Here is a 24111-nt window from a genome sequence, read left to right on the forward strand (position 1 = left end):
CAATAGAAACTTCATCAAATCAACATGTAATTTGAAAATAATTATACAAAAATTCTTAAAAATCCTCATTTTCTAATACTTAATATATCATCCTTAATATTGTTCGCTTTTTACGACAGATGGCGCCTTGGATAATTTAATTGCTTTTATATATATTCTGTATATTTTTACAACAACGTATCTGAAAATAATGTATGGAACTGTGTTTTAATTGCTTAAATATACACGAGTTAAGTTCTATAAATTTTTTAAATGTTAATGCTGGAATCCAGTTAAATTATTTTTTTATAATAAAGTGTAACAAAAAATTAAAATTAATCGATACGTTGAGGTATGAAACTTTCGTGCAGTTTCCAGCATTTCTTGTATTAGAGTAGAGCTGTCTGTGCAGTGAGTTCGGTGCATTTTTGGTTCGTTTTAGAAATGCTTAAAAATTGTTCGCAAAAGTGGCGTTTGTAAGCGATAACTTAAGTTTTGAGCGTTATTTTCTTCAGAAAATGCAAGTAAGTTTATTTGATTGAATAAGATATTTTTAAAGAGCGCCTATATATATATGTAATTATGTCATTGCTTATTTCAGCAAGTGGATACAGATCCACCATCCCTACCGGTTGGTACGGAGGTAAGTGCCAAATACAAAGGAGCCTTTTGCGAAGCTAAAGTTAGCAAAGTGGTTCGTAATATAAAAGTAAAAGTGGCTTATAAGCAAGGACTAGGATCAGGAACTGTGTCAGACGACTTGATAAAAGTTGCGCCTGGGCATTTGCGCGTTGGTGCTACTGTTGAAGTTCGTCATCCCGATCGTAAAGAATTGGTAGAGTGCACAGTAACTAAAATTCAAGATTGCTCGCAATATACTGTCGTTTTTGATGATGGGGACATAACAACATTACGTCGCACGGCTTTATGCCTCAAAAGTGGCCGTCATTTTAATGAAAGTGAAACCTTGGACCAGCTACCATTAACTCATCCGGAGCATTTTGGAAATCCTGTTGTAGGAGGTCGTCGAGGGCGCAGACGTGGACCTATGAACGATGATAGTTCCGATGAAGAAGATGAAAGTGATGCGAAAGAAATTGTTAACGAAAAGGAAGAACATATAGGAAATGTTGTATGTGTGGAAATGGAAACAAAGAAGAAGGATAAAGAGAAATGGTTTCCAGGGCTTATATTAGCTCCTACAGCACAGGTAGTAATTTACCATTATAGTTGAACTTCCCTAACTCGAATCACCATAATTCACAAAAAACTAACTGAGACTTCAGAGTTACAGAATGAAAGTTATGGAAAGCTTCGAGTTACAGCTGTTCGAGTTATGGAAGTTAAACTGTATATACTTATGTTATTATAAAATGTTTAAATTTAATATGTATATTTTAGGCAAATGTGCGAATCCGGGTGAAAGATGAATATCTGGTAAGGTCATTTAAAGATGGTCGATATTATACGGTACCAAAGAAAGAAACAACTGAATTTACTCGTGAAGCGGCAGCTAAACAAGACGGTCAAGCAGTACAAGCGGCACTTCAATATTTAGACAGTGGAGCACTGCCTCCACATTGGGATCGCGAATCTTTGTTTGGACTTAATAATTCATCTAGTGAAGGAGATGGTGAACTGGAATCCGACTCGTCAGATGATGAACCACGAGAAGAAAAGGATCGTTTTGTGGCCCAATTGTATAAATATATGGATGATCGTGGAACACCTTTAAATAAAGTACCATCAATTCAAAACCGTGATGTTGATTTATATCGTCTATTTCGAGCAGTACAGAAATGTGGAGGTTACAACCGCGTTACTGCAAAAAATCAGTGGAAATCAATAGCAGTACGATTAGGTTTCACATCAGTAACAATTAGTGTAACAAATCTGGTTAAACAAGCGTATAAAAAATTTCTTCAACCCTATGGTGAATTTCATCGTAAACTTGGATGTTCAATGCTAATGACGCCTCGAAATTCTAGTCGAAGTAAAGGTCGTAGTTTAGTTCGAGCTAACTCCGTTGCTTCTCCAAAACCAATTGACACTACTAAAGATTCATTGAACAAATCTGCAAATAATACTATAACAGCATCATCATCTTCATCATCGTCATCCGCCTCCAGCAGCCAAAATATTGCTGCATCGTCAGTTGTTGCAATAACACCTGCCAATATAATCACGGCAACACCTACTGTAACGGAGGAATCTGAAAATACAAGCGAATCCAGTGTAGATAATGCCAAGAATAAAAAAAAAACTGTAGTGGGTAAAGTTAAAGGTCTTGTTGAAAAGTATGAAGAGAAATCGAAGGATGATTGCGATGTGCCGCTTTCAAAAATCAAAACGTCGCAAGATACACCGCGATGTGAGGACAAAGATAAAGCAGCATGTCTAAAGGATGTTCCTGCTACTCCAACTTTACAAATAAGAGATTCTTCTCCTCCAGGTATGTGAAGGTACACAACGACCAATATATTATTTTAACTGTTTCAAATCCGATTAACAAACGTTTTCCATTGCATATTTTCGAAACATACAATGTGTATGAATAGTTGAATACAAGTTTTTTTTTCGTATTGCTTTATGTGCGCATATCATTCGCCATATCTGACGTAATAAACGGGTGAAAATTATCAGAGGCGATAATCGATCGCTATCTCCGGGTCATTTCCATTTACGTAGACCCGACTCGTGGAAACGAAAGTTTTCTATTGTAGAACTGGGTTACATATTCACTATTCTGGATATCATTTCCCAATCCCGTAGAAATCTCGTGGAATCTGATTAAGGCTACCATATCAAATTTTGCAAATAGAAACGACATCTACGCTAATTAACATATTTTAGTCGGAACGTTGATCATTGTATTCTTAAAGTTATTCAAATAATTTTGGTGCACGTAACGTTTCGTCTAAGCCATCCAATATACATTTTTTTTAATTTATTTGGCGAATGCACCTAGTTTTCAGAAATGATGATATAATATATCTGGCTTAAAGTCATTGCGATAATTTTATATTATTTATTTTTTTATATTTTATATAAGTATATGATTGCTTCAATTACAATTTATATTACTTTAATTTTTATGCGATGGTAAGCATTTGCAAGTACTCCGCGTAAGTTCCATATGTTTTCAAATGATTCTGGCTGAACATTGTACGCGGAATCGACCGCTTTCGCCCAAATTTCCATTTCACCCGTATATGTCTTTTCCATTTTGATTTGGCCAGTCCATAGGGTCCAACCGTAATGACGACCATCAGGTTGATCCTCCTGTTGAATTTTTGCAACATGCCATGTTTTGCCCTGATCAGCAGTCAAATCAACCCGTACAATGCGACGGCCACCACCTGACCACGCATATCCGTGTACAGTTAGATATCCATCAGCAGGTATTTTAAGCATTTCGCCTTCTATAGGGCTACAAATTGCAGACGTAACTGGCATTGCCTGTATGGCTGGAGATTTAGTAAAATCAACTGTATCCCAATCTGTACTTGGACTGAATCCTTTGTAATCACTCTGCTGCCAATGTGAGTCAGATTCGGCATCAGACACCGCGATCCGAGATAACCATTTGACATTGCGTGCACCCACAATGCCGGGTACAATGCATCGTAAAGGGTATCCGTGGTCACGACTTAAAGCTTTACCATTCATTTCGTATGCCAGTATGACATCACCACGTTCATCCAATGCTTTTGAAAGTGGAATAGATGCGCCATAAGGATTCGAAGTAGGGTCGAGGTCGGCACCTTCAAAGACAACATGCAAATTTTCATTTGGTTTAACCCCCATTTCCAAAAGAAGATCTCGAAGGCGAGCTCCCGACCAAGTGGCATTACCCACTGCTCCTGCATTCCAGGAAAGGCCTGTAAAAATAAATGTGATACTATGATAATTCTTAATAAATAAACATTTCATACCAACCTTTTACAGATTTCACCTTTGTCATTTCAGAGCGGCGATTGCCACCGCACATAATGGCTGCAGTAACTGTGTATTTTGGCAATCGTTTTATATCTTGCAAAGTCAATGTTTTGGTTTGCTTCTTCGTTCCAGACTCTTTCGTTTCAATAGCGATTTCAAGTTCGTATTTATTGGCATCAATAAGAGGAACTGGCAAATGATTTCTTATATAAAAAAATTCATTTGGGGTAATGAAGTTTTCTGCTAAAAGCTTTAAAGGCGGTTCTGCATTGAATGGTCTATTTGATGCTGGTTTAAGCACTGGATGACGTTTCGGCTCATTAGCCCATGGCGAACCCATATCATCTGTGCTTATCTTATCATCTGGATTTAAGTTTCCAATACGATATAACTCTAAAAGGGATAAAATTTCTTTGTTATTATGTTGCTGATAAATAGCCCAAAATGGGTCAATTGCACTGCCCGCTCCCAACATAATATTATCACCCCCTGGATGTTTGGCGATGAAGTCTGTTATGTCGTAAACTCCAATTCCATAAGTTATCCAAATTCCATTTTCAATAGTACAATGTCTTTGTACTTCATCCATATTATATGTTGGCAAATCGGAGCGTTCATTCATGTGACGTAATTGTTTTTCTTCGTTTGATTGTGCGCTTGATATTTCTTTAATATGATTTTCATCCATTTTCACACGAAGTAGTTTTGATTTGTGTTCGTACAGAGCAAATCCGCCTATAACACCTCCAAATGCTAAAAAAGTGTAGAAAAGGGTTTGCTTAGGCTTAATATGCTGTTTATTTGGAATATGTGAATAAGGACGATGTAGAAAATAATTAGATATGCATTCTTCATATCCTAATCGAAGAAAGTAGTTTGATGATGAACATATCAAATAATTTTTCCATTTTGTTAAATTTTGAGACCGTATGCCTATCATTTTGTTTCAATCTGAAAAAAATACAGAAATAGAACATACTTGATTATTACTACTTTATGGGACATAGTATGTACTTAAATTTTTTAATACAATTAATACCTTTTAATTTTCGGCACAGTTTTAACTTTTTCAACAACATATACGTATGCATATATTAGAGAAACTAATTTGTTATCACCAAAGTTTGTACATACTTATGTAGGTATAAAAATGATTATCAGTGTACATGTGTGAGACTTGAACTTTTCGATAGAAAGCTCAACAAAATATTTGTCTTTAATGGAATTAATTTGAGCATTGTTTATTTCGGATGCCATGCCGCATCTGTTGTACAGTATTCTACTTTATAAAACTTATCATATAGATCTACAGTTGTTGAGCACGGGATCAGTATACCCTCAATGCAAAAGACTTGAGATACATTTCCCTGTGTATATGTTTATATAGTATTACATATTATTCTTTGATACATGTAATTCAAGCATTATTTTTTATACTAACCCCTATTGTAGGTACGAGTAGTGGAAGTAAAAAAGATAGAATTCAAAAAAAGCAAACTCCTCAAAGTGACGATAAGCGAAACAAGCGAAAGAAAGATGATACTATTGAAAAAGTAGATACCGGCGATTTTATTGTTGAAGTGGGAGACAAGCTTAAAGTTTATTACCATGAGAAGAAGGTGACTTATGAAGCAAAAGTTATCGAAATATCTGTACAACGGGGTTCGCCGATGTATCTAGTTCATTACACCGGTTGGAATAATCGTTATGATGAATGGGTACCAAGAGAACGCATTGCTGAAAACATAACAAAAGGCTCAAAGCAAAAAGGCCGTATGTCAAATGCAAGTGCAATGGAAAAGCAAAAGGAAAATCCTTCAAAACCACCTTCTGTTTCATTAATGAATTCTTCAGGTCCTCCGAATTCGATGATAAATATATTGGGTAACACACCAATATCCACAAAGCTGTCCGCATCAAAACGAGGGCGTGGCCGAAGTGATTCTCTCCCGCCGCGTTCCACTACACCCTCCTCAGTAGCATCTAACTCCAGTCGAACAAAGTCACCCGCTACGTCTGGTGTAAAGAGAAGACCAATTCGCTCAATGGTTAATTCTACGCGGCGGACATCTGCAAACATTTCTGATGTTTCTTTGCAAAGTGATTCTGATACTGACTCCGATGAACCCGTCCGACGACCAACGCGTGGTAGCAAAGACATTGAGTATAAGTCAGGACTATTAAGTAAAGTATCAAACAAGAATATCAACTCAGATTCAGATGTTGACGATGATGAAGATGATACTTCGATTATTATAGGAACTAATAATAACTCCCCTAAGAGTCGTAATTTTGATCTTAATCAAATTCGATCAGAACTAAGTGATTTGAAATCGCCTTCGCCCCCATATATGCGAGACGATGAATTGGTGGCAAAAGTGGAACAGCCGATTAAAGATGAGAGCGTAATAGATGTTAAAGATATTTGTTCATCCAAAAACCAAACAATGGTTGAGTCAAGTACAGAGGTGAGCATTATTAAACAAGAAGCGAAACAAAACCAAAAAGATGATAATGTCAAATCGTCTACGGATATGTCTTCAGAGACGGATTCTTTTTGTGATGACGACTCGCAGTCTTCAGGAAAAACCACCACTCTCGAAAATATGACGAAAAGGTTTCAGCAAAAAATTAAAGCAGGTAAACAACAAGCTTTAGAAAAACTTACTTGTGGAAATCCTACAGTGGAACGGGTTCCAAAAGTTGTAGAAAAAATAATACAAGATTCACTAGCAGAAAAACTTCAAGAGAGTCTTAAAACTAAACCGGATATAAAAAAAGAGGAAGGTTTAAAAACCGATATTAGCGACGCTGCGATATGTAAAGTGGAGACTGATAACAAAGAAGATAGTAAACAAAAAATAGTACAAACTGAGTTGATTCAAAGGAGTATTTCAGTTACCCAGCCCAGATTTGAAAGCACCATGAGTAGTACCAAGTATTCATCCCTTATTGTAGAGAAGCAAATATGCTCTGTAAAGAAATCAGAACCTGGTTGTAGCAAAAAGACGGATGCCACCAGAAAAAGTGTCCCTGATAATATAGAAAGCCAATTAAAAAAGAGTATAGAATCTGTTGGGAAAGAGTTAAATAAGAGTGAACCGTCTGCAGCTTGCTCTCCATCCTCATCATCCTCATCGTCAACGGCATCAATATCTTCATCCTCGCGTTCATTACCAGATATGAGCAAGTTGGATATTAGTGGAGGGTCTTCAACATCTTCACTTTATGTGATTTCTAATAAAGACTCAAAATCAGTATCTGTTGCTCCGAAAGCGACATCACCAGACATTTATGAGTTCAAAGATCCAGAACCATTTGAATTTGAAATACGAAAGTTACAAACTACTAGCACAAATGTTTCCTCATTGACCCCGGGTATTACAAGTGTGTGTAACTTATCTGGAGTTCCTCGAAAAACCCAAAAAAGCGTAATTTCGCATGTTTTGGTTAACGAAAAGCAACAACCACCTCAAAATCCATTAACCGTTTTAGTAAATCGCAAGAAAAAAGGCTCGCCAATGAAGGAAGCTGTTGTAGATAAATCGAAGTTACTTAAAACTGATGGAAAATTAACTATTATTTCAGAGGGAAAAATCAATAAAATTGCCTCCACAATTCCAGCCGTAACAAAAGGTACATTGGATAGTCAATCGAATATGATGGCTCTAAATCCATTACCCTCAAATCAGAGTTTTTGTAGTAAATCGACTACTCAGAAAACTGAAATGCAGATTAATACATCATTTGATACATTAAGAACATCACCAAATTTTAATGTAAACATTAACGCATTAAATGAGGAGTTAGCGCAAACAGTACAGGAAACAACCAGAGCACTTACTGACGCTTTTCAAAAGCCAAAAACGACTTCTTTACAGGAGGTCACTGGTACACCTCCAAAACTGATTTCGCCAAAACAAAATGATATAGAAAATTTGATGTCCTCATCTAAGGATCAGGAAGAAAACGTTTCAAAATTAGTTAGTCCTTTAGCAAAGGCAGCCATTAAGACAGTTATTGGCAGTCCATTTATAGAAACTCGAAAAGATCTGAGCAATGTTTTTGAGTTAAGTACAAGCGAAGGATTTACATCATTAATCGAATCAAAAGATAATAAGTTTGAATTCGAAAATGCTAAGAAAATGCTTTCTGCAACAACAGACGCATTTGATTTAGAGCCTGCTAAATACGAGAATAGACCGACATCCATTGCAGACAAACTTTTAAAAGCAATAAGTCAAAAAAAGGAGGAGGACAAATATAAGATTGAAACTAAAAATGAAACAGGAGAAGACGGTGGTTCTTTGAAGGATGATGTTCCGAATGTAACAAATTCAACAGGGGTGATACTTAGAACTGATGGTACTTCAACTGAACCATTAAATATTAATACAGATTTAGCCGGGTCTACCATGAGCTTTGGAAGTAATATGAGTTTGGAAAAACTACCTATTATATCTAGCTCAATAAATAAACCCATTTCCATTACGAGTCCTGAACTGAAATTGGGAATATTAGAGTCAATTACAATAAAAAACAATGATTTAACTGAAACGATACAGAAACTTGAATGTGCTATTCAAAGGAAAACTCCAGTCAGTGGGCTCTCTGTTACAACTACACCAAACACATTTTCAGAAGATTCAATGGATAGTACTGATTCGGAACGACGACTTGTTATAGAGGACGTTGCCGAAGACATATGTGATATTCTCAAAAGTCCCAACGATTCACAGCAAATTGGGGATACAAAAACCAGTATATTGTCGCATAAAATAGATGTTGCTGTCACTAAAGTAATATCGAGTAGCATTTCACCACATACGAAATCTGAGCCTCAAATTCCTCTGCAAAGTGTAAATGTAAGTCGACTGCAATCTCTTAGCGAATCAATATCGTTCCCAACCATATCACCCCCTATAGTTGTGGCTTCAGCCAACAGATTACCGATTCAGCAAACCGTCTTGCAAGTTGTGGCTCATACGACAATCGAACAAAAAGGATTGCAACTTGGAAATCAGGAAACACAAAAAGAAGACAGGCGAAGACAAGAGAATAAATTGCCTTTGGATATTGGAAACAGTGCACATACAAGGAGCAATGAAAATATTAGTTCAAAAGATAGTTTTAGCGTTAAGTCATTTGAAACTGCTGCCCCGATGAGAGATAAATCACCTCTAATGGAAAGTGCAGAACTTCATGTCCAAAGACAATCTGACGTTGTACCTATTTTGGTTCCCGATATTCCAGTTTCGGTTGTTGTAGCTTCTGGTGCGGTGCCCTCAGTAAAAGCAGCAGCACACGCAGCAGCTGCAGCTGCAACTCAAAGTCCCACTTCAACAACACAACCAATTATACATTTGGATCATAAAAACACTCCATCTAAAACACTTTTACCTTCAAATTTGATCGCGTCTTCCAAAGAAACTTTGGTTATCGATAAAAATCCGGAGAATAAGGTTAAGATCAGTCAAAATGCGGGTTTATATATTGACGCTTCAAGTGATTCTAAAAGTATCCCGCTATCAACAGTAACCTGCTCATCAGTATCGAGTATTTCGGCTAATTCGGGATTTTATTTGGATGCGCGTACAGAGCTTCGGCCTGAGGACGGAGTAAAACCAATTCACGACATTCAACATACAAACACAGAGATTGAATGTTTTAACAGTAAAAAAGTTGATGGTAGTTTATGCGCTGATGAATTAGCTTCTAATTTTGGTGTTGATACCAATAATGATTCAATAAACCTTCTTTGCGAGGAGACAATTCCTGGCAGTCCACCACCTGCTTTTGGAGGGAAAGAGGAGCCTTCGGGAACGCAATTAGCCTCAGAGAGCACTTTACTGTTGGATAGCAACATTAAAGTCTTAGGTATCACGGAGCCAAGAGCTTTGCTTGCTAATATGAATAATTCGCCAAATGATTCAGCAAGCCATGATGACAGCAGTGAGGACGTGAAAAAACATGTTGATATAGAAAACGATATATCTCCACGAAAACGTCGGCGTCCCAGAAAGCAGTCGGAAATGATTATCATATCGGAACAACATACTAAACGACGAAGACAAATGACATGTATAAAGAAAATTCCAGGTTAGTGGCATATATAAAATACATGGTAGTAGTTTACAGTATGTGTACACATATACAAATGTATATGTATGTGAGGTTATTATAGCGAAACATTAAATATAATGTTCACAGGAACTTTCTTATTTACAACAGGTTCCGATAGCGACGAAAACTCTGATGGTACATCCCAACGCATTCTTGAATCCCGACATCAGTTTCAACAACAACTACAACAGTCACATACATCTGTTGGAATTCGGTCTTGTCCCTATAATTTCTTGGTGCAATTAGGTATATTTAACTTTAATATATTAGTGTTGCCAGACAGTGAAAGGAGGGTATCCCCCAAAAGGGATTGGCAACACTAATACATTGACAAGTACTTATTTGAAAATTGAATTATTCTATTTTAATTTATTTTTTCTTTGTACAGATCCGAATCTGGGTTCTGACCAGTGCATAGCAATTTTATTAAAACAGATTCAGGAATTGCGGAAAACCTATAACGCAATCAAAATCGACCTAGCGAGTATTGATCGAAGGCGTAAAAAACTACGGCGACGCGAGAGGGAGAAAAAGCAACAAGTGCAAAATCAACAAGTTAAAACTTCTTAATTATGCTTTACATAAATAATAAAAATACAAAATGTAAAGAATTCTACAATTAAATTAGAATATACATATGTATGTATATGTATATTTAGTGTTTAGTTTTTTTTTTTGTATAAAACTAAACCTTTTAATTCTATTATGCAGAAATAAAACAATGTTTTCATTTAAACACAAGAAATGTGTACTATTTATTTAAAAAGGTGTGATTTATTTTTGTGTAAACCCCTTTTAAGAAACCGAATAACCTCCTTCTAAGTTTAAATGATGACCATTAACAAAACTTGAGTTATCACTTAACAAATATACTATTGCATCGACTACTTCTTGCACTTCGCAAAAGCGATTTAGCGGAATATGTGCCAATAGAGGACCCGATTTTTCTTCGTCACTCCAATTTTCACGTCCCATTTTTGTAAGAACTACAGTTGGATTAACGGAATTTACACGTATTTGCTTAGGACCAAGTTCTAAAGCTAATGAACGTGTAAATGAGTCGACAGCAGCTTTAGTAGCACTATACGCCGCATGACCGTGAAATGATCGTGAAGCAGCTAATGAGGATACCATCACTATACTTGAACCTTTTTTGAACTTCGGCAAAAGGGTTTGGGTTACATTGAAAACTGCCTTGATGTTGACGTCAAATGTACTTTACGAAAAATATCCATGTTGATATAAAAAATATACACAACAAATATAAATATATTAGATGAAAATTAAATTATAATTAATTATATAATATATACTCATCAAAATCCTGTTCGGTCAATTCAGCGAAGGGTTTGATAATTGCAACACCAGCATTGTTCACTAAACCATCAATTTGTGGGAGCTTCGATAGAACTTCTCGTGTTTTCTGCCAATTTTTAAGGTCTATTGGTATGGTTTCCACAGTTGAACAGACACCCTTAAGCTCTTCTAATTTCTCCACTGACTTTGAAAGCGCAATCACTTTAACACCAGCTGTTGACAAATGTTGGCATAAAGCTCTACCGATTCCTGTAGATGCGCATACATATATGTCTGTATTTAACAAAGATCGCCATTTATGCTAAGAAATTGGGATAGCATACCTTGGCCTGCTCCCGTTACAACGATGACTTTGTTTCCCATATCCGCCAATATTTCTTATGTATTCACGAAAATCCGATAGTTTAATCCGCTCACTGAAAAGGCTGTACCGCTTGTGTGAAGATGTGTGCAAGATGTGAATAACGATCAACAGAACTTCAATCGCTACAAAATTTTGATATAAAAATAAATGTACGAAAGCTTTAAATTAAAAGCTTCAAAAGAAATCCAAAAACCTTATCAAGCAAAGTTCCAGCATATCAAGGTCAAAGCTAAAGTCACCAGAATGAAATTAATATAATGTATAATATGTACGTATGTAAATATTTACGATATGATAGTATACATTTCTATTAATACTTTTCTAACTGCAGATTTGTGCAAAATCATGCTCCAAATATTCAAAATTTCTTTAAAAATATGTATGTAAATATATTCATTCGTATATACACTCACTCACATAAGTATACATACGGTAACGATTTTCGCGATATTTTAAAACAAATTAATAAAAACATAGTTTTGTTTTCAATTTGTTCAAACAAATTTATTAAGCGTTTATCTTTTAATAAATTAGTTTGAACGTTTTTCTTCTCTTATGCTAATTAAGATATTGACTTGCATCCAAAAGTTAGATAAAGTGCGTTTTGAAAGTAAATAAAATTTATTTTAAAAAATATGTTTTCTCCGAAAAATTAAAATAACTGATTTCGGAAACAAAAAACGTGTACAGTTTGCATTAATGACGATTACAAACATGTTTAAGAAAATTTAAGGCTTTGTATGAGCACCTTTTACATTTTTCACCGCTTGCAGTTCTCTAATATTAGAATGAAATACATTTTGTAAGTTCAAGAGGTATATTTGTCCATATTTCCTGAAGAGCAGTCTTAACCTCATTTTTTTCCGCACAGTTTTAAGATGGACTAATACAAAATCAGCTTCCTCCTACTCCTTAGCGATAGCCACAGGGGATATTTTGAGGACTTTCTTGATCTTTCGTGCAATTTCTTCCACTCCCATAAAATCATCCAACTTCAACAGTTTGTTTTTTAATTTAGCAATAATGTGCTGAACACTAGTGTGCTTATAAATAATATTGGATATTTCGGGAGTACTTTTACCGATTTGCAAATATTTAACTACCAGTGCTAGTAAACTTTGAGATGTTTGTTTATTGACCTTTTTTTCTCCAAAAACTAAACACGTTCAAATGAAATTCGCATACCAAAACACGCAGTTTGAGGATACGCAATAAATAGCAGAAAAATAACGGATAACTGTATTTAATGTGTTGACAACATACGTGTACAATTTTCTTGGGTTCCTGTAATCGGAGTTATTTTCATTTTTCGGAGAGAATTTAATTTTTTAAATAACTTTTATTTACTTTCAAATATTCGAAACTCTCGAATAAGTCTTGACATTGATCTGAGCGTCAACTTCTCTTGACATAATTTTCTGTTTTATAAGGGTATTTCGAATGCGTTCGTGGACAGTTTTAATAGCTGAATTGGTTCGACCCAGGCGAGGACAATCACTTATCTTTCTGTCATACACTATATAAGTTTGGGAAGAACGATCAATTTTAAATATTTTTGTGAAGCTATTAAGTTTCACTTGCACAACTGTCGCACAGAGCGTGATTAAAATTATAATATAAAATAACACCAATTTTTTCTGCAATTGATGTTTTTTTACAATGGATGGCACGTTGTACAAAACGACATTTGTCACACCTATAAATACAATAAATATTTTCAACCAGAGGAACAGAAATACTTAGAAAACGTTACACGGCAAGAACTTGCTTTCAAGTTGATCACACGAACTAATTGTCAAAATTTACATATAGTACGAGAGCCCACGACCAAAACCATGTCTCATAGCAATACGGCAAAAACCCTATAAAATCGTTAGATTGTATGATTTTGAACCCGACTAGGCGTGTAGTAACGGTCGAAAGTGTAGCAACTGCGTGGGAGGCCATTTCTGCTGTGTCAATAAAAAAAGACAGTCGGTATTATAGCAATACGTCTGATAGTGAAAATGTACATAGATTTTATAATTGTATTACGTAAAATTTTGTTTTCAGACATTTTGCGCGTAGCATATAGCCTGAGCGCATTTTTGAAAATGTCAACAAATTTAGCCGACCTGTATCATAGCAATACGGATAATTTTTTTTTTCAACTTTTCGTATTGCTGCCAGGATTACCAAAAACCTGTTTTCAGACACTTTAAGTGTAGCATATACTCCCAAAAACGAAAATAACGTTTCGGAGTCGCCTGACCGACGCCTCTGTTAAATGTTTTTTAAATTTACAGCCTTCATAGATATTCAAGAATCTCCATTGTCTATTATAAGTACTTTGACAGATTACAGATATCATAGAACACACTGTTTTACTCCTCCACTCGCTCACTCCCACTAAATTCTAATCAAAGTGAAAACAGGCCATTACGCTCCTGTCTCTTTCTGATAAAGGCTATATCGTTATGAAAAGAAGCATGTTTACGATATTTTTTTGGCGACACAGTTTAATATATATATATTTATGTAAAAAGTATGTAGTAAAAGGACATTTTAATCACATTTTGTAATATTTTTATGAAGAAATGTACAGAAAATGAGCCACTTACTGTACATCTTTGCAGACACCTCAAAGAAATTGCGGTGTACAGCATAATTATCACCGGATCATCCGAAAAAAAAATTGTAAGAAGATTCTATTACTTTATTAGTTTCTCGAGGTAATGCGGTCGATTTATTGAAATTATTTTTTATTATTTTAATTCATTTTACAATAATGAAGGTTCTAATTTTCGAAATAAAAAATTAGAACTGAACTGCGAATAAAAATGGACTAAAAATTGTGACTAAAAGTTTAAATAATTCAAAAAAAAATAAAAATCTCGACAGCATTATCTCAATAAACTTATTGACTAATACAAACTTTTTGAATTTTTTTTCCCAGATCATCCAGAAATGAGTGACACAGTTCATCGCAATGTAACTTTTTTTACGGTTTCGGGTAAATTCTTTGTTAATTATCATCTAATAAATTCAGGGTCGCAACGTATTCATTGATTTGTAACAGAAAATTCAAGATGCCTCAATACGATTTTTAAATGATATCTGGGTATCGAAAAGTTGTCTGATAGAGAAGGTGCTACACTTAATTTGTCTGATATAAATTTTTTGCACATGTGGACAACTTATTTTATCATGTCCAACAATTTTCAGACATATTGCTATGATACCGATCCGTAAAATTTGTTAACATTTTCAAAACGGTCTCAAAATTAATGCGTTCACATTTTCGTCTGAAAATTGTTTTGTTCGCATCAAATAACCAAAATTTACTAATAAAAAAGATTTTCAGACGTATTGCTATGAGACATTTTTTTTGTCTCATTTTTTATTTTTGTAAGTTATTTTACGGGTTTGCGCTACACCACTAACGTCTGAAAAATATGTTTCCGGTATCTCAGAACTATCATTCAACTACAGTCTGCAAATCAGACATATTGCTATGATGCAGTTCGGTAAAATTCTTTGACAATTTTGAAAATTCGGTCAGATCAAACGCTACGCGGAAAATGTCTGATATTGGTATTTTCGAGTTCAAGATAATCGTATCTATCGATTTGATGCGGTTTTGGCCGTATTGCTATGAGACAAAAATTTTGGTCGTGGGCTCTCGTACTAATACATATGTAAATTGAAAGCTATGACGTAGGCTGTAAGCAACTTGTTATTTAATTATTGTTACAGATACATATGCTGCCGTCGAAAACTGCTATCATTCTGTAGATACATCGGAAGATTCATGTTCCATAAAATGCTCTGTTTGTGTACAATTTCGTTAAAGAAAAATTCACTTATTTCAACTTTACTCGTCAATAATTTCAAAATTGGAGATCTCTATACTCAGCTGATCATTTCTTGATCATCAACTTGAAACGCTTCTTGCCTGAAAAATTTGAAAGCAAGACGGCTTTCAAGTTCGAAAAGTGAGAGTGTGTAGTAAAAAAGTGTGAGTGTGTGGCAACTTGAAAGCAATTTCTTGAACGTGTAACGTCTGGGTTACAGGATGATTAAACTAATATTACCCATTCATATAGTTATATGTTAGTAAAAACATCCTACTTTATTCCATTAAGATACCCTCCATATTGACTGATATTCATAAACACATATCTCCTAAAATGGGAGGTAGACCTGCCTTCATTTTAATTTCGTAAACCCAATTGCCGTAAACTAAAACCAAGTTCCTTTTAGGTTGCAAAGTTTTTGAGTCAACAGCAAAACCCTACGGCAGTATATTTATAATGCTCTTTCGTCAAATATATATTGCAATCACAAAAGGATGCAAAATACGCAAACGGTATTAATCAAAAACACAAGAAATGCGTTAACTCAATGAAACAAGCAAAAAAAAGTTTTAGTTTGTACCGGTTATGTAGACCCTGCATGGAGGAAAACAAGAAATCAATTGACATCGAAGTCATCAGGTGAAAGGTCCAAACAAAATTTGAACAATGGCTCCGGAAGGAATTCGTAAATAAGTCACAACAATGGTACACAACTCATACCTTAGTATTCCAAATCACTAATTTCGTCATAGAAACAGATTCGATGATGGTAGGTCAAAATAAATATTGTTGAAATATAAGATTTTCAATTTGTGGCTTTGTGGCTTAAACCGTTTTTTTATTTTTTTTATGTTTTGTATACAAACTACTATTTAACTGGAATTCATCTGTAATAATATATAGAACTAAGTGCTTTTACCATTTGTTACTTTAAATGTTTTCCCCGGTTGAAATACAACCGTTAAATACATACATAAGTTGCGAGAATATCATATTTTAAAATGGATAACGTTTACGAAAACGAGGAATAAAAAATAACAGTTTGCCGAAAAGTGTAATGTATTAGTGTTATAATAAAAGAGCTAATCGTGTGATGTGTTTCGAGAATACAGCGTTACAGGGCATACAAACATAAAACAATTTACTTCTTATACATAAATATATTGAAATTACATAATACTTATTTATTAGAAATACTACGAAAGTATTTGTGAAGTATATTTAATCAATAACTGCAAATAAACAGAATACCGTTATAGCAGTTTGGGGAAAATCTTAAGTGTATTACATATTTATTATTTTTTATTATATAATTAAAAAAAATGGTAAGTATATTTTAATAATTATAAATTAGAACTGTATAGCAGCTTAAGCGCGCTCTCCTCGGATTCGACGAGCCAATTGAATGTCCTTCGGCATAATAGTTACGCGTTTGGCATGAATTGCGCATAAGTTAGTATCCTCGAAAAGGCCCACGAGATATGCCTCAGATGCCTCCTATTTGATTAATAGAGAAAATACGTTTCAAATAAATTTTGCTACAAGTCACATCAAATTATAAAACTTACCTGTAAAGCTCCAATGGCAGCTGATTGGAAACGCAAATCAGTTTTGAAATCTTGAGCGATTTCACGAACCAATCGTTGAAATGGTAATTTGCGAATAAGCAATTCAGTCGATTTCTGATAACGGCGAATTTCGCGCAAAGCCACTGTTCCCGGGCGATAACGATGAGGTTTCTTTACGCCTCCAGTTGAGGGGGCGGACTTACGAGCTGCCTTTGTGGCAAGTTGCTTGCGTGGAGCTTTTCCACCTGTAGATTTACGTGCAGTCTGCTTAGTACGAGCCATTGTTCTCTTTACTTCTTTTTATCTGGAAATTAATTATAAGAGTTATAATATCATTAGGTTCAACGCATTTTTGTATTAAAATAATTGATGATTAATAATTGAATTTTCCCCACAGAGAAGTGTATTACTTTACTATATTTTGCCATGTGTAAATCAAAGTAAATGAAATACAATATGCATAAAATTACACTGAGAAAAAAATATGAAAAGTCGGCACATACTTACTCTTTTACACACCTACTTGTTTTATAGATACCACGGAGTTGGATCGACAAGGTTTTTTCTTTTTTTTTTTACCGAAAATATCGAAAAATCCGTCAAATATTCTATAGAAATTCAGAGGGTTTTTCTTGTAATAATGTATCTCTGTATTTAAAATGGATAAAATCGGGGCAAGACCTCCCCAATCCACCAAATATCGACAAAAATATTTTGGTTTTGAAGTTTTTAGTTGAATGTCTGGCAGAATTCTGAATTGCGCTCAGCTGTATATTGAAAATAAACAATATGTAGTTCTGTTTCTCTACTGTTAGCGAGTGACAGTTTGGCATGTTTATACTTTTTTAACCCAATATTATATTGATTAATTTTTAAGATGCAATAGGGATGTAGATGTAAAAGAAACTTGTTAATGGTAGTCTTCCTTTTTTTTCTAGCAGTTCAAAACAGACATATAGGGGCCTGCTGCACGTTCAATAATTAGCGTGATATTTGGATCGCGATCTATATTCAATATTGATGGATTGCGAGTGAATACTTACGATAAATATTTATACGATGCTAGTTGTGTTTTCAAAAGAAAAAATATTTAAAAATGATAATGTTGATTTTCTCGTACATTTCTTTAGAAAATCATGTTTGGCTTTTGTTCTTGCTCCCACAACAATTCATTATATGCAAAGTGTATTCAACAAAGTGAACCAGGTATATGACATTTCATTTTTTTTTACCCGAATTCGACATGTTTGTTGCCATTGATTTAACCCATACATTTATTCAAAAATTCAAATTTTGAAATTCGAAAGTAAACAAATTTCAAACCAAAAAAAAATATTTTTTAAATGAATAAAAGAAAATGCCGAATACTTTCTGCTTAGGCAAAACAACTCATGGAAGCAATTTACTAAGGTTTTGTGCTCCAACTGACACGAAAATCACGTTAAATATTAAACATCGTTCATTGTAGCTGTAGGCTTGATCCCACAGCAATTCATTATCTGCTTCCAATTTTTGGACGTTATCAAAATAATTTCTGACAGATGAGTTGCATAGCTCTGGCAAAGATTCTACTGTAAACATGAATTATATGAATAATAATATTATAGAAATAATAAAACTGTATTAGAAAATAGCTGATTTTAAAATTTTGGCACTATTGCCTTTCACCGATTCGGACTTGAAAATGACAAAATGTGTTACACGTACAATATTTATGACGCGATCCAAGATCTGGATTTCAAAATATTTAAATATGTATGCTAAACGTTCAATAAATATCGCAATTAAGATTCATGATCCAAATATTTAAAAACAAAAACATTCGACGTTCCGGTGTACAAAAAGGCTGTCAAAACCTTCTTGCAAGTTTATTTATTTAGTGGATAATACCGTCGGATTCATTAAAGAATTTTACAAGCAAAGAGTTTGTGTTTTATTTATTCTTTACGTTTTAGCTTTTAAAATAGGTATATGAAAACAATTTGTCACTTTTATATAAAAGCAACGTTCAATTATGTTTATAATATGCAATGCTGTACAGATTAAAATATAAGTAATTTAGAAAATGGTGAATAAGTAATGGGGAAAATGCCTAGTCGTCACCATGTCACATATGACTTTATCAGGACAAGAAATGTCTACATAACGATTATGTCAAAAGAAATAGGAATATATTTGTTAGTTTTTGGACAGTTTTTGCCTGCGGAGAAACTTTAGTTGCACCGGAAACTTAATAGTTTCCGTTAAAGTTAAAGTCCGGGTTATGCACAAAAACCATGTTGACAGATATCAACTGTTGCCATATCGAATCTAATGAAATTAAAAAAAGGATCTTCCGAGCATAGCTTTTTTCTGCAACTGCGACCTTCTGCCGCGCTTTGAGAAAATACCTCTGGTCGATCCAATATCATGGCTTATCAAGACAAATGAATAAAATTAATTGTAATTCATGTACTTTTTATTCACTTTTATTCGTTTGTAAAATATGTAGATTTGGGAACACTTGATATCTGTGAACATGGTTATTGTGCATAAAAACAAAATTTAAAGCAAATATTAAACGAATTGATATGAAATAAATATGTAGAAACAATGTAATGAAGTTTTAGTATATAATAAGTGAAATATATAAATTGCGAATATCTCGATAACTATAAGTTTCCGGCGGCAACAATTTTATATATTCGTAAGCCTCTTTCCAACCATACCCATTTCAATCCTGAAATCGGGAGATACTATACTAAAGCTGACCCGGATCTGGAATCTTCAGCAGTTAACAGAAGGCTGACTTACAGGAACGATATGCGGCACCATTCCGATTTCTATGGCAGCGCGATATGAGGGCACCGTCGGAAAGAGGACGTCCTCTCAATTAAAAAATATATACGGTTATAGGTACCGCAGACGCCTAGCTTTCTAGATATTCGGCTTTAAAAATCAAAAATTTCAACAAGCAATTTCACACACTTTAACACGTTTTACGCTCTTTTTTCACTACAAATATTTGAAATTACATTACTAACATTCAATCAAATTCAAATTCAAATTTTACATTTATTTACAGTTTTTTAAGCAAAAAATACTTATTTTAAAAATCACTTTTCACTCTAAGAGTTATGTGTTTACAATTATGCGGAAATCGAGCGCTGCCACATTGTAGATACCATATATAAATGCATCCATAAATTCCTCTTTTTGTGAAAATTCCTTTTTTGCCAAATTCCTCTTCTTTTATTTAACAAAATAAATTTTTATGTTCTCTTATGTTGCTAATACTTGTGTTGGCTTGACCAGGGTAATTTTTTTTTAGCGCGGCCGAAGGCCGCCACTTTAGAAACGAGTTCTGCGCGAAAAAAAACTTTGGACAACCTGGTTTAGGCTCGACCAGAGTTATTTTATTAAAGCGCGGCCGAAGACCGCCAGTGCTGAAAGGAGTTCTACGCGAAAAAACTTCGTACACCCCTGGTTTTGTCTCCACCTGGGTAATTTTTTTGAAGCGCGGCCGAAGACCTCTAGTGCCGAAAGAAGTTCTACGCGAAAAAAAACTTTTGACACCCCGGTTTTGGCTCGACCAGGGTTATTTTTTTTAAACCGCGGCCGAAGTCCGCCACTTCAGAAAGTAGTTATACGCGAAAAAAAACTTTGGGTACATCCCTGGAAAGTTCTACGACAAAAAACTATGATATGCAAAAGAAATCGAGCATCTATGGTTTCTAACATGTGGCAACGCTCGGTGGTTTCCACATAATTGTAAACACAGAAACCTTTACATATATTAGTGGGCTAAGTGATTTTTAAAATAAGTAATGGTTAAAAAACCTTAAATAAATCTAGAATTTGAATTAAATTGAATGTTAATATTGTAATTTCACAAGTTTACAAATTCAGGTCAACTTTTGGATCTGAGCAGATAAGAACGATTCTTAACTATATTTGATATGCTGAATTCGAATATGCATTTAGTTTTTTTAAGATTGATTCTAGTTTCCGAGTTCTCGCATGATAGCACCATTGTGCTGTTACAAGCACAGTAATTAAAAACCGATTGAGGAAAATTCGCCCAATCTTACAGGCACTGCTTGACAAGTCATTTCAACTGTAGTAGTAAAATAAAATAAGTGTTTAGAGCAAATAAAAATGCAGAGACAGTGTTGCAAAGTTGATTCAAAGTGTTTTTGTTACGTTTGTTGTAGTTATATGATTAAAAAAAGTGGCAAAATAATAACAAATGCGCTCAAAGATGCGTATCTGCACTACTTTGGTTTCAGAGTAGCAGACACTCATAAGTCATGGATACCGAAATTTATTTGTAACGCATGCAAAACAAAGCTGTATAAGTGGTCATTGAAATTGGAGCTAGAATGTCTCTAAAGATCCATTTTCTGCATTCCCATCTCGATTTTTTTTCCGAAAACTTGGGTGATACGAGCTACGAGCAAGGAGAGCGGCTACACTAAGATCTAGCCAACATTGAAAGAAGATACCAACGATTTTGGGATGAAGGCATGATGAGCGACTACTGTTGGACTCTAACACGTGAAACAGATACTAAACAATACAAAAGGCAAAGTTCCACCAATCTTCATTTCTGATATGTTCCTTTTAAGTTAATAAAATGAATATTATTTGACAAAAATCATAAAAAATTAAATTCTTGATTATTTCAAAAACTAGAATCAATCTTAAAAAACGAAATGAAGATTCGGATCCAGTGTCATCAATTGTCATAGAAACCACTTTTGGTTGCCCAGATCCAAAACCGTGTATACTTGTGTTTTCAATATGTAAAGTGAAAAATTTGAGAAAATTGAGTTAGTGTGTGAAATACCATGTGTTACTTATACAAAAAATTAAACACGAATATTTCAAAAACTATAAATCCGATCAATAATATTTATAATATATTCCAGCTTTGGAGAGCCCGATACCCAATACCGGGTTGTCAAACCCCGGCCACCAAAGTAATCAGAATCGTGCCCGATATGCATACATAGTAAATGCAGTTCTAATGTGCAATAATTTAATGATACAAATAGTAATTTATATGTGTTAGCAGTGGTACATTTTTTATATGATGTATTTATTACATACATTCAAATTATAAAATTATTAAGTGGCTACCCAGGATATACAATCCTCTGAAAAAAAAAAAATAATTAGCTCGTCTACACTTATCGATTTTCTCGTTACTTACTCAGTACTTATTATTATTCCGTAATTGAAATCGTACTTTATTCTTGCGTAAAACTATTTCATATTAATAAAACTGCGTTATAAGATATTGAATTTGTTTATTTTCCCCGAATCAAAATAATTACCGCCAAAAGTAATATTTTGTGACTTTTATACTGAAGGCTTATCTTTTGCAATAAAACAACCACTCTTTAATAGTAATAATGTGTACGTAAAATAAAAAAGCGCGAAATACTTTGAATATATACATGAGTACGCATTCATATATACATACGAACAAGTTCTTTATTTCTCACATGTATACACATCTGTGGAAAATCGTAAATTATTGAAAAAAAAGTTGCGTGGTCCACTAGGTAACTGAATATGATTTACGCACAATTAATTTTTATCATTATCCAAATAAATATTATTATTTTTATCATAGATTGAGACAGAAAATCATCGATATACAAATAATAAAAACTCCGACTATGAACTATACATATTAAAAGTTAAAACTATGAACTTCTTCAATGGCGGCCATTTTGAAAGTGGTAACACCAACAACGCCATTTCATCTAATAACTTACATAGTAAATTTTTTACATCAATATAACACAATTTAAAGCGAAACCTTTTCTTAAGGTTATAAAATAAATATGTATACAAAAGTTACTTACATTTATATATTTACTGCTTTTTTATTATTATTTATTATTATGTTTATTAACACTTTGACACCAATATGTGCAACTCAATGACCGTCTCCTTCAATAATGAACAATAAATGAATTTCTTTGAATCTACTCTACTCAATGGTAGGGTTGCCGAATTTTAACCCCATAACTGATTACTTTTCATAATTATTATGTGATTACTTTTGCATGACTTTACGGGGCATCTCGAACAGTAACATATTTTGCCAAGATAACTTTTGATTTCGGCAATAGAAGATGGATATTGCTTAAATTGGCAATGGTACAAATGTACAAATGCTTAAGAAAATATTAGGAAAATACATATACATACATATATGCATACAAAAATAATCAGTCATATAAATTAATAAAATATTTTTGTAAATAAAAAATTAATCATAAATTCCCGTCATCCTCCATAAATTTGTAATCGGTTCAAGAAGTCGAACATTTCACAAACAATTTCGTCAATATAAAATATGTCAATAATAACGACATCGGCAACAGATTTCACAGTTCTTTGGCAATAATTTTTGTCTGTCGAGATGACCCGTTTTATTGTTATAAACTCTTAAGCTTAAACGACATAGCTCGCGAATGCGAAAGCGAAAGAATGCGCTCGACTGCGTTTATTTCGATTAACTAAATAAATGCGCTTTTGAATGTGTTGACAGCTGTGTACAAGGTGATACACATACTCAATTTTTATGTGCTGAACACATAGAAGACGACAAGCGACGAGCGACATCTGTCAAATATTAAAATACACGCGACCTACGCGACAACAGGCTTGTAGTTGTCGTTGTCGCCAAATTAGAAATGTTTCTAATTTTGCCGACGACAATGCCCGCTGTAGAGCTGCCACTAACATGTGAAATGTAAAATTATTCAAAGTTCTCACAAGTATGACGTTATTTTGCCAGCAGAAACGTAAAATAGCTTTGATATAACATTTATAATAAGAATCGATTATTTAAAATAAATAAATCGACCATTTTTACATTTTTTGCGTAAACAATTTCACTTTAAACTAAATATGTAAATTTTATTGAAGTGAAAGATGTTAGTACGGCAACAATGAAATTGCTGTTTGATATGTCGCTGCCGTCTTC

At 34.1% G+C, this 24111-nt stretch overlaps 4 protein-coding genes and 1 long non-coding RNA gene across 7 annotated transcripts; 2 read left to right on the forward strand and 3 right to left on the reverse strand.

Annotated features, from left to right (window-relative positions):
* Positions 1-146: 146 nt before the first annotated feature.
* Arid4b_0 (serine-rich adhesin for platelets) lies at positions 147-10758 on the forward strand. 2 transcript variants are annotated; one of them, XM_054231907.1, is made up of 6 exons: positions 147-503; positions 581-1189; positions 1381-2431; positions 5371-10017; positions 10129-10287; positions 10430-10758. In XM_054231907.1, exons 1-6 carry the CDS (start codon positions 498-500, stop codon positions 10609-10611), a joined length of 6654 nt encoding a protein of 2217 aa, XP_054087882.1. In that variant the 5' UTR covers positions 147-497; the 3' UTR covers positions 10612-10758. The 2 variants fall into 2 exon arrangements, with proteins under 2 accessions (XP_054087882.1, XP_011183440.2); XM_011185138.3 differs by having other exon boundaries at positions 149-503; positions 10150-10287.
* On the reverse strand, positions 2973-23123 carry LOC105212832 (sulfite oxidase, mitochondrial). 2 transcript variants are annotated; one of them, XM_011185134.3, is made up of 3 exons: positions 22982-23123; positions 3919-4869; positions 2973-3860 (listed from the first exon to the last, which is right to left on the reverse strand). In XM_011185134.3, the coding sequence occupies exons 2-3, from the start codon at positions 4856-4858 to the stop codon at positions 3055-3057; spliced, it is 1746 nt and encodes a 581-aa protein (XP_011183436.1). In that variant the 5' UTR covers positions 4859-4869; positions 22982-23123; the 3' UTR covers positions 2973-3054. The 2 variants fall into 2 exon arrangements, with proteins under 2 accessions (XP_011183436.1, XP_011183437.1); XM_011185135.3 differs by lacking the exon at positions 22982-23123 and adding an exon at positions 4958-5114.
* LOC105212831 (L-xylulose reductase) lies at positions 10766-23109 on the reverse strand. The gene is made up of 4 exons (XM_011185133.3): positions 22982-23109; positions 11682-11844; positions 11355-11607; positions 10766-11257 (listed from the first exon to the last, which is right to left on the reverse strand). Exons 2-4 carry the CDS (start codon positions 11719-11721, stop codon positions 10837-10839), a joined length of 714 nt encoding a protein of 237 aa, XP_011183435.2. The 5' UTR covers positions 11722-11844; positions 22982-23109; the 3' UTR covers positions 10766-10836.
* LOC128922186 (uncharacterized) lies at positions 14507-16746 on the forward strand. The gene is made up of 2 exons (XR_008471450.1): positions 14507-15399; positions 15458-16746. It is a non-coding gene; the product is annotated as an uncharacterized LOC128922186 (long non-coding RNA).
* LOC105212830 (histone H3.3A) lies at positions 16356-23122 on the reverse strand. The gene is made up of 3 exons (XM_011185132.3): positions 22982-23122; positions 17127-17430; positions 16356-17055 (listed from the first exon to the last, which is right to left on the reverse strand). Exons 2-3 carry the CDS (start codon positions 17406-17408, stop codon positions 16927-16929), a joined length of 411 nt encoding a protein of 136 aa, XP_011183434.1. The 5' UTR covers positions 17409-17430; positions 22982-23122; the 3' UTR covers positions 16356-16926.
* Positions 23124-24111: the final 988 nt, after the last annotated feature.

The sequence above is a fragment of the Zeugodacus cucurbitae genome, chromosome 5 (genome assembly GCF_028554725.1).
Source record: "Zeugodacus cucurbitae isolate PBARC_wt_2022May chromosome 5, idZeuCucr1.2, whole genome shotgun sequence".
Lineage (NCBI taxonomy): Eukaryota > Metazoa > Arthropoda > Insecta > Diptera > Tephritidae > Zeugodacus > Zeugodacus cucurbitae.

Coding starts and splice junctions, on each gene's coding strand:
- Arid4b_0 (XM_054231907.1), top strand. Junction 1,190..1,380: donor TATTAGCTCCTACAGCACAG/GTAGTAATTTAC, acceptor TGTATATTTTAG/GCAAATGTGCGAATCCGGGT. Junction 2,432..5,370: donor AAGAGATTCTTCTCCTCCAG/GTATGTGAAGGT, acceptor CCCCTATTGTAG/GTACGAGTAGTGGAAGTAAA.
- LOC105212832 (XM_011185134.3), bottom strand. CDS start 4,858: ATGATAGGCATACGGTCTCAAAATTTAACAAAATGGAAAAATTATTTG. Junction 3,861..3,918: donor AAAGGTGAAATCTGTAAAAG/GTTGGTATGAAA, acceptor TTATTTTTACAG/GCCTTTCCTGGAATGCAGGA.
- LOC105212831 (XM_011185133.3), bottom strand. CDS start 11,721: ATGGGAAACAAAGTCATCGTTGTAACGGGAGCAGGCCAAG. Junction 11,608..11,681: donor TGTAACGGGAGCAGGCCAAG/GTATGCTATCCC, acceptor GCGCATCTACAG/GAATCGGTAGAGCTTTATGC. Junction 11,258..11,354: donor ACCGAACAGGATTTTGATGA/GTATATATTATA, acceptor TTTTTCGTAAAG/TACATTTGACGTCAACATCA.
- LOC105212830 (XM_011185132.3), bottom strand. CDS start 17,408: ATGGCTCGTACTAAGCAGACTGCACGTAAATCTACAGGTGGAAAAGCT. Junction 17,056..17,126: donor CTGCCATTGGAGCTTTACAG/GTAAGTTTTATA, acceptor TTAATCAAATAG/GAGGCATCTGAGGCATATCT.